This window comes from Pelobates fuscus, chromosome 8 (genome assembly GCF_036172605.1).
Source record: "Pelobates fuscus isolate aPelFus1 chromosome 8, aPelFus1.pri, whole genome shotgun sequence".
NCBI lineage: Eukaryota > Metazoa > Chordata > Amphibia > Anura > Pelobatidae > Pelobates > Pelobates fuscus.
In genome coordinates this window covers 17,113,904-17,124,753 of record NC_086324.1, presented here as the reverse complement: position 1 = coordinate 17,124,753, position 10,850 = coordinate 17,113,904, and the positions used below count along the sequence as shown (strand labels likewise).

The window sequence follows — 10,850 nt, the reverse complement described above, 5'->3', positions numbered from 1 at the left end:
TCTCCCTCCTCAGTTCCCTCTCTCCCCCTAGTGTTTCCCTCCATGTCTCCCTTCATCCTGTGTCTCTCCACCCCAGGGGTCACATTGTATCATTGTCACCAGACTGGTTGCTAGGTAACTATTCAGTTGGGGACTTTCCTCCCCCCTGGTTTCTGTTGGGAGGGAGGGAGTGTGTCTAGGAGACAGGAGGTGTGAGCTCCCCTCCTCCTCCTCCTGTTACTAAGGACGCTAAACTCACTGATCATATAAAGAGCAGACACAGAGAGGATAGCAGAATTCCCAAAACCGACCCCATAACTCATCGGAATCAGGAGAAACCAACTACAACCAAAACATCACCATGGTAAGTACCTACCTGGAGCTCACTGTCAGTCTGTACTGTCCTATGTATTCTCTGTGTACCTGGAGCTCACTGTCAGCCTGTACTGTCCTGTGTATTCTCTGTGTACCTGGATCTCACTGTCAGTCTGTACTGTCCTGTGTATTCTCTGTGTACCTGGAGCTCACTGTCAGTCTGTACTGTCCTGTGTATTCTCTGTGTACCTGGAGCTCACTGTCAGCCTGTATTGTCCTATGTATTCTCTGTGTACCTGGAGCTTACTGTCAGTCTGTACTGTCCTGTGTATTCTCTGTGTACCTGGAGCTCACTGTCAGTCTGTACTGCCCTATGTATTCTCTGTGTACCTGGAGCACACTGTCAGTATGTACTGTCCTATGTATTCCCTGTGTACCTGGAGCTCACTGTCAGTCTGTACTGTCCTGTGTATTCTCTGTGTACCTGGAGCTCACTGTCAGCCTGTACTGCCCTGTGTATTCTCTGTATACCTGGAGCTCATTGTCAGTCTGTACTGCCCTATGTATTCTCTGTGTACCTGGAGCTCACGGTCAGTCTGTACTGCCCTATGTATTCTCTGTGTACCTGGAGCTCACTGTCAGTCTGTACTGCTCTGTGTACCTGGAGCTCACTGTCAGTCTGTACTGCCCTATGTATTCTCTGTGTACCTAGAGCTCACTGTCAGTCTATACTGTCCTATGTATTCTCTGTGTACCTAGAGCTCACTGTCAGTCTGTACTGTCCTATGTATTCTCTGTGTACCTGGAGCTCACTGTCAGTCTGTACTGTCCTGTGTATTCTCTGAGTACCTGGAGCTCACTGTCAGCCTGTACTGTCCTATGTATTCTCTGTGTACCTGGAGCTCACTGTCAGCCTGTACTGTCCTATGTATTCTCTGTGTACCTGGAGCTCACTGTCAGCCTGTACTGCCCTATGTATTCTCTGTGTACCTGGAGCTCACGGTCAGTCTGTACTGCCCTATGTATTCTCTGTGTACCTGGAGCTCACTGTCAGTCTGTACTGTCCTATGTTTTCTCTGTGTACCTGGAGCTCACTGTCAGCCTGTACTGCCCTGTGTATTCTCTGTATACCTGGAGCTCATTGTCAGTTTGTACTGCCCTATGTATTCTCTGTGTACCTAGAGGTAGAGCTCACTGTCAGTCTGTACTGTCCTGTGTATTCTCTGTGTACCTGGAGCTCACTGTCAGTCTGTACTGCCCTGTGTATTCTCTGTGTACCTGGAGCTCACTGTCAGTCTGTAGTGTCCTATGTATTCTCTATATACCTCTAGCTCACTGTCAGTCTGTACTGTCCTCTGTATTCTCTGTGTACCTGGAGCTCACTGTCAGTCTGTACTGCCCTGTGTATTCTCTGTGTACCTGGAGCTCATTGTCAGCCTGTACTGTCCCATGTATTCTCTGTGTACCTGGAGCTCACTGTCAGCCTGTACTGTCCTATGTATTCTCTGTGTACCTAGAGCTCACTGTCAGTCTGTACTGTCCTATGTATTCTCTGTGTACCTAGAGCTCACTGTCAGTCTGTACTGTCCTATGTATTCTCTGTGTACCTGGAGCTCACTGTCAGTCTGTACTGTCCTATGTATTCTCTGTGTACCTAGAGCTCACTGTCAGTCTGTACTGTTCTATGTTTTCTCTGTGTACCTAGAGCTCACTGTCAGTCTGTACTGTTCTATGTATTCTCTGTGTACCTAGAGGTAGAGCTAACTGTCAGTCTGTACTGTCCTGTGTATTCTCTGTGTACCTGGAGCTCACTGTCAGTCTGTACTGCCCTGTGTATTCTCTGTGTACCTGGAGCTCACTGTCAGTCTGTAGTGTCCTATGTATTCTCTATATACCTCTAGCTCACTGTCAGTCTGTACTGTCCTATGTATTCTCTGTGTACCTGGAGCTCACTGTTAGTCTGTACTGTCCTATGTATTCTCTGTGTACCTGGAGCTCACTGTCAGTCTGTACTGTCCTATGTATTCTCTGTGTACCTGGAGCTCACTGTCAGTCTGTACTGTCCTCTGTATTCTCTCGGTACCTGGAGTTTACTGTCAGCCTATACTGTACCATGTCTGTATTCTCTTGGTATATGGAGGTCACAAACAGCCTGCGGCATCTCAGATGTGTTAGTAATTGGATATTTTTACCTATTAGGATGGGAAAAGTGTATCTCATGCATCACAGCATTTTATTTTTAATGAACCTGTGTTTACAAGTTACCTCTATCCACTAGGAAACAGTATGACTAGTTTACTCTTTTACCCACTGGCAATAGGCTTTTAATTTTTTTTTTTTTTGTGACAATCAATTATTTGGTGGGCGCTATGGATGAGCCACCCCTGGATCGGGAGAGTTAAACATTTAGGTGATTGAGATTATGATAATGTGCACAAAATCTGCTTTAATACCTACAATTCCTGGACATTTCATATACCTGTAAAATCAGTCTAATCTAGTGAACGTTAATTCTCTGACATAAAAATGGTTTCTCCTGTGGGGTATTCACTAAACAACAAATTGTGGTAAAAAAAAAAAAAAAAAAATCAGTAACATTTAGACACGGTGAGACAACATTGCGGAGACTATAGCTGCTCTTTTTTCTAAAGTTGTTTTTTATTTTACTTCAATTCACTGTTTAGAGATTAACCCCCTTTATCTTGTCCTGTCTCTGAGGAACATTTAATGGTATTTACTGGCTAACTTTCAAGACACCATCTCCCTAATCTGATATCCAGACTCACTCTCCATTCTTCTTTCTTCAGAGGGAATGTATCTCAGTGCACGTTGGACAGGCTGGAGTGCAGATTGGCAATGCATGCTGGGAGTTGTACTGTCTGGAGCATGGAATCCAGCCGGACGGACAGATGCCCAGTGATAAGACCATTGGTGGAGGAGATGATTCCTTCAACACCTTCTTCAGTGAGACTGGGGCTGGGAAACACGTCCCCCGTGCTGTGTTCGTTGACCTGGAGCCCACCGTCATTGGTGAGTGTGAGAGGGTCCCTGGATAGTGTTTGGTGGGTAATAAACCATCTTTACGGTAATAACAGACCTGGAGATATTCTAGTATCCAAGTGCCATGAGATAGAATCCCCCAAACCAAGAAACTAAGTAACTCATCAAATCCGTCAGTTAGTGCAGCGAACAATCACCACCAAAGAATGGCGACATTTCAATCCACCAGAAACCACTCTCAACGTATGAGTTCAGATTTCACCAGATTCCAACATTTTTGCCGTTCCATTTGAGATGGCCAGATAATCCCTTCAATCTGATACCAACCAATAATCCCCTTACAGTAACAGACCAAACACTATAAACAGGTTTCTTGTATAGGGGTTAGAGAAAGATTCTACATTGCCCCAATCTCCCCGCATTCTGTTATAATAATAATAGTATATAATACAGAATAATAATAGCTGCAGCAATGTACAGAGATATAAGCCTGCACCCAGATCACAGTGGACACAACATATCCCACAAATGTGTTTTTTTCTACTAAAACAAAATCATGCTCACTGCAGTATAGGTTCTAATTATGTTTCAAGTACTTTATGACTCTTACAATTCCATTAGCCAGGGGCGTACCTAGAGCATTTGGCACCCGGGGCGGGTCCTATTTTTGGCACCCCCCTGCCCCCCCCCCCAAATTTAAATATAAAAACAACCAATTTTTTTATGTATTTAGCACTAAGCAGTGTTTGTGTGTTTGAATGTATGCATGTTTTTGTATGGAGTATATGTGAGTGAATGTAGCGGTGTGTTTGTATGTAGTGTTGGCGTTTGAATGCAAGCATGCATTTGTGTGTTGTGTGGTATTTGAATGCAGTGGTATGGTTATATATAATGGTGGGGTGTGTATGTAGTGTTGACATTGAAATTCATGAGTGTATTTGTGTGTAGTGTTGGCGAGATTGTTAGATGTCTGCACATATACACATACACGGACATACACACATGCAGATACATATACACAAAACACAGTCACACACAGATACACATTGACACACATGCAGACATCGTGGCGACTCTAGGAACAATATATATGGGGGGGGCACATAAGATACCACAGTCAAAACAGGAGGGGGAGGGGGAGCAGTAAAACTTCTCACTAGGGGATGGGGTAATATGCTGCCATTGGCTGTCTGATGCCAGCATGCTGTGTTCTGCATGCTGGCATCTGACTACACATTTGCATATTATTCACATTAGCCACCCAGATTTCTTGTTGTGGGCTGGCTGACAACTCTTAATTGCAATCTTTGTTTAGCAGATAACTCCTCTATTTGCTATCCTTTGTGGGATTGCCATATTTAAGGACACCAAATAAGGTGCTATCTGCTAAACAGCACCCTCATTTGGTATCTTTAAATATGGAAATCTCACATACGGGCACCAATTCAGGGAATGATCTACTAAACAGATAAAGGATAAAAAAATGCCCTTTTCTTATTTTCAGTTGTTTAGCAGATAAATCCCTTATTTGTTATCCTTATGTGGGATTGCAATATTTAAGGACAGGAAATAAGGGAGCTATCTACTAAACACATACGCAGAGATACACACAATCACACATAAGCACAGATTTACACAAACACAATCACTGACCCACAATCACATACACACACACAAATATTACATACATACACACATTTAATCATTAAGAGGTCCATCCTGCCTCCCTACCTTGCTCTAGAAGGGCTGGAGTGGATCCTCAGTCCCTGGTGGTCAGTGGTTGCTGCTGGGATCTCTGTGCTCTTTCTGCACAGGTCCATCGCACGCCCTGTAATGATGCCGAGGCCGCGATGACATCATATCCTGGCTGCCGGCTCACTGCAGGGCGAAGACCGTCAGACACAGTCACTCACACACAGTTACAGGCACAGTCAAACACGCAGGCAATCACACAGGCAGACAGTCACACATACACACACAGATTCACAGACAGTCACACCCACAATCACAGGCAGACAGTCACACATACACACAACACAGTCACAGGCAGTCACTCACACACACACACAGTCACAGACAGTCACTCACACACACACACACAGTCACAGACAGTCACTCACACACACACGCACGCACACACACACACAATCACAGGCTGACAGTCACACACAGTCACACAGACAATCACAGTCAGACAGTCACACACACAGTGGCACACACACACACACACAGTCACAGACAGTCACACACACAATCAGAGGCAGACAGTCACACATACACACAACATAATCACAGACAGTCACACACACACAATCAAAGACGGTCACAATTAGGGATCGACCGATATTGATTTTTTAGAGCCGATACCGATACCGATAAGCTGTGAACTTTCATGCCGATAGCCGATAGCCGATATTCTGTACATTTACCATTTTGAAAAAATAAACTCTTTCTAACGGTAAATGCACAAAATATACATGCCACATGTAGTGGATGAAGTGTATTTAGACAGGGGAGCTGTGTGTGTAGTGGATGCAGTGTGTATTTGTGTAGTGTGTATATATAGTGTATGCAGAGTGTATAGTGAATGCAGTGAGTGTTTGTGTAGTGTGTGTATATATATATATATATATATATATATATAGTGAATGCAGAGTGTGTATAGTGAATGCAGAGTGTGTGTTTGTGTAGTGTGTGTATAGTGAATGCAGAGTGTGTGTTTGTGTAGTGTGTGTATAGTGAATGCAGAGTGTGTGTTTGTGTAGTGTGTGTATAGTGAATGCAGAGTGTGTGTTTGTGTAGTGTGTGTATAGTGAATGCAGAGTGTGTGTTTGTGAAGTGTGTATGTATGTAATGCAGTGTGTGTGTATGTATGTAATGCAGTTTGTGTGTGTGTAGTTTGTGTATGTAATGCAGTGTGTGTGTGTAGTTTGTGTATGTAATGCAGTGTGTGTGTTTGTGTAGTGTGTATGTATGTAATGCAGTTTGTGTGTGTTTGTGTAGTGTGTATGTATGTTATGCAGTGTGTGTGTGTTTGTGTAGTGTGTATGTATGTCATGCAGTGAGAGTGTGTGTGTGTGTGTGTGTAGTGATGTAATTTGTGTAAAATGGAGGGGGGATTTTTTATGTTTATTATAATTTTTTTTTATATTTAAATTGTATTGTTTTTGTTTCTTTTAGTCCGCCCCCCCCCCACCTGCTTCTTACCAGGGAGGGGGGGATATAGTATTCCCTGGTGGTCCGGTGGCTTGTTAAGTACTGTGGGGCGGCTGCTCCCTCCCAGCAGCTCCTCCAGCTCCCCAGTGTAAATCTCGCGTCCCTTAGTGCCGCGCGGAGCGTTGCCATGGTAACCCGTGGCAACGCTCTGCAGACGCGGGTCTCGCGAGATTTAGACATGGAGCTGCAGGAGCTGCTGGGAGGGTAAGTCAGCGCTTGCCGCCGGCCCCCCCAGGATCGCCGGGCTTGTAATGAGCCTGGCGGTCCTAGGAGGTATTATCGGCAATATCGGTAGCTATATTGGCCGATACCGATATTTCCGAAAATAACGAATATCGGCCGATTATATCGGTAAAACCGATAATCGGTCGATCCCTAGTCACAATCACAGTTACACACTCACACACAGTCAAAGACAGTCACAATCACAATTACACACTCACACACAGTCAAAGACAGTCACAATCACAGTTACACACAGCACACACAGTCAAAGACAGTCACAATCACAGTTACACACAGCACACACAGTCAAAGACAGTCACAATCACAGTTACACACAGCACACACAGTCAAAGACAGTCACAATCACAGTTACACACTCACACACAGTCAAAGACAGTCACAATCACAATTACACACTCACATACAGTCAAAGACAGTCACAATCACAGTTACACACAGCACACACAGTCAAAGACAGTCACAATCACAGTTACACACAGCACACACAGTCAAAGACAGTCACAATCACAGTTACACACAGCACACACAGTCACAATCACAGTTACACACTCACACACAGTCAGTCACAATCACAGTTACACACAGCACACAGTCAGACAGTCACAATCACAGTTACACACTCACACACAGTCAGTCACAATCACAGTTACACACAGCACACAGTCAGACAGTCACAATCACAGTTACACACTCACACACAGTCAGACAGTCACAATCACAGTTACACACAGCACACACAGTCAAAGACAGTCACAATCACAGTTACACACAGCACACACAGTCAGACAGTCACAATCACAGTTACACACAGCACACACTCTCTCTCTCTCTCACTTACAGTAAGCTTGGGCTGGAGTAGGAGTGGATCCAGTCCCTCCTGTGCTGTAGTTGGGGAAGCAGGGACTCCTTCCTGCTTCCCCTCTCTCTGTGTGCAGCAGTATGAGGCTGCATTTAGCTCCGCCCCCGCATCCGGCTTGGCTCCGCCCCCACGGCCGTTTTAGCTCCGCCCCCAAATCTCCGTGCAGGTTTCCTGCTTCCAGCCCCTGCTTGTGAGCTGTGTCGGCTGCCCAGCGCCCAGCTGCTACGGCACCCGGTGCAGCCACACAGCTCACAGAATAGCAAGCCTGGCCAGCCCTGGTGGCACCCCCCTGCCTGATGGTACCCGGGGCGGACCGCCCCCCCCGCCCCCCCCTTAGTACGCCACTGTAGCTACCAACATATTACAAAGTGAGGTCAACTGCAGCCTGGAAAATGATTTCACATAGTTTGATTGCAACTTATCACCTTAATCCTTACTCTACAGACGAGGTGAGGACAGGAACCTACAGACAGCTTTTCCATCCAGAACAACTGATCACAGGCAAGGAAGACGCAGCAAATAACTACGCCCGTGGTCATTACACTATTGGCAAGGAGATCATCGACCTGGTGCTGGACAGAATCCGCAAGCTGGTAAGTCATGTCCAGTCTTAAAAAAACACAAGTTGCTATGTTTTTTTTCTAAATGTTGGATCAAAAATATATCATAAACTGTATATTTGGCAAAATGTTGTCTTGTGATCTCCAATGCAAAGCTTAATGTAGACTGTCACCAATAACTGTATTAATTCTCGGGTTAAAAACTGCCCATGTTATGTCTAATATCTTTGTGTGTCTCTCTTTAGGCCGATCAATGCACAGGACTCCAGGGCTTCCTTATCTTCCACAGTTTTGGAGGTGGCACCGGTTCTGGCTTCACCTCCTTGCTGATGGAACGTCTCTCTGTTGACTACGGCAAGAAGTCCAAACTGGAATTCTCCATCTACCCAGCTCCTCAGATCTCCACAGCTGTGGTTGAACCATACAACGCCATCCTGACCACCCACACCACACTTGAGCACTCTGACTGTGCTTTCATGGTGGATAATGAGGCCATTTATGATATCTGCCGCAGGAACCTGGATATTGAACGTCCAACCTATACTAACCTGAACCGTCTGATTGGCCAGATTGTGTCATCAATCACAGCCTCCCTTAGATTTGATGGAGCTCTAAATGTGGACCTGACAGAGTTCCAGACCAACCTGGTGCCCTATCCCCGTATCCACTTCCCATTGGCCACTTACGCCCCTGTTATCTCTGCAGAGAAGGCTTATCATGAGCAGCTTTCTGTATCTGAGATAACCAATGCTTGCTTTGAGCCAGCCAACCAGATGGTGAAATGTGACCCCCGTCATGGCAAATACATGGCTTGCTGCTTGCTCTACAGAGGTGATGTGGTGCCCAAGGATGTCAATGCAGCTATTGCCACCATCAAGACCAAGCGTACCATCCAGTTTGTGGACTGGTGCCCAACAGGTTTCAAAGTTGGTATCAACTACCAGCCTCCCACTGTGGTACCCGGTGGAGATCTGGCCAAGGTACAGCGTGCCGTGTGCATGTTGAGTAACACAACAGCCATCGCAGAGGCCTGGGCTCGTCTGGACCACAAGTTTGACCTGATGTATGCCAAGCGTGCCTTTGTGCACTGGTATGTGGGAGAGGGAATGGAGGAAGGAGAATTCTCTGAGGCCCGAGAGGACATGGCTGCTCTGGAGAAGGATTATGAAGAAGTTGGCACTGACAGCGTGGATGGAGGAGAAGAGGGAGAGGAGGGAGAAGAATATTAAACTGATGAACAAAAATGCCAATTACAAAACATCCTAACATTGAGATGTAGTTTTAATAAAAATATATTTTATATTATACTTTCTGTGTTGAACTTATGCTGCACCAGAGACAACAATATTTATACAATTCCCCCCCCCAAAAAATGACCTAATTAGCAGTGATAAGATTACAAAACCCATGAAATCTTAATTACCCTTTCACCGTGCAAATGGTAAATATAACAAATGATTCCTCTTTGTCCACAAAACAATGTGCTTAAGATTTGTGCAATATCAATGAGGCATTTTTGACCAATTATGTTCCCACCTTCTTATATTGTCCACTCATCATTCCATCCCGTGTGTAATGCTGGACACTCCCCTCCTCCTTTTCTCTCTCTCTTTTTTTTCTGCTTCTTTCTTTCTTATTCCCACTTCTTTTTTTATTTTTTTTGAAGTGCAGATAATTACACACTATCTCGTCATGCCCCAACAGCATGCGACAAGGGAAACAAGTTACACAGCTTGTAAGCATCAAGGCATTGGTAAAAAAAACATGCACATTTTTTTTTTTTTTTTTTTTTAACAGTATAACGACAGGATTAGGAACAAGAGTAGTTGTACTTTCCCAGAGCTTTATTATAACGTAGGTTCGTTTTGTATAGGAAAATAAACAAGATCATATCGTGAGCTTCACTAGAACAAGAGGAAAACAGTAGCTTAGGTTCACCGATTGGTATCACACTTTTAGGTAAAATAGGGAGATAGGTCATGCTATAACATTGCCTTTTGTGATTAGGTTGAGCGCACTTGGCTTAGTGCCTGGCTGTACCTGCTTTTGTGAGCAATGTGGTGAGACAAGGAAACATATGGTGATATTGCTCATATTCTGCTTATTTACAGTACCAAAGGGAAATAATAAAACAAGAACACTAATCTATTGTTGTACATTAAGGAGGTGTTTAAGACATTTGTGTGGTGTCATATTTGGAGTGCGTATCTACAAGGGCCTGCGTAGCCACAGGAGCAGGTGCTAGCCCATTTATATCTCCAACATTTATACTTCTATATTTTTGTGTGCAGAAGGTAACAGGCATTTGTATATCGCCACAACAGCGTTTGCAATCATCACATCGGTATATAGGTTCAGACTGTAGTTTGGCAATTGTGAGTACTGCACACCTTTTTTTTTTCTGGATACATTGAGTCACTCTTAATAAACCTGCTTATGAGAAACTAAAATAACAGGGGAACGTTAACATAAAGACATATCTCGTTTTGAACATGTAGTCCTCTGTATTGTAACAGTCGGGTGCTTATGTTGCCTTCCGTGAGCCGGGGGGGCATAGAAGGTAACCCACAGAGGTTTTGAGCCCTGCTTTGCCCGTGCTTCAGCCTACTCCTTGTGTGGTCATCTCCCAGGCTTGTATTGTGCTGGTCAGCTTGCGCAGTCTCCCAGATGTAAGG

At 44.7% G+C, this 10,850-nt stretch overlaps 1 protein-coding gene across 1 annotated transcript; it reads left to right on the top strand.

The window, feature by feature from the left end:
- The first annotated feature begins 247 nt into the window (after positions 1 to 247).
- Positions 248 to 9,482, top strand: LOC134571182 (tubulin alpha-1A chain-like). The gene is made up of 4 exons (XM_063429325.1): positions 248 to 343; positions 3,102 to 3,324; positions 8,060 to 8,208; positions 8,421 to 9,482. Exons 1-4 carry the CDS (start codon positions 341 to 343, stop codon positions 9,402 to 9,404), a joined length of 1,359 nt encoding a protein of 452 aa, XP_063285395.1. The 5' UTR covers positions 248 to 340; the 3' UTR covers positions 9,405 to 9,482.
- The last annotated feature ends 1,368 nt before the right edge of the window (positions 9,483 to 10,850 follow it).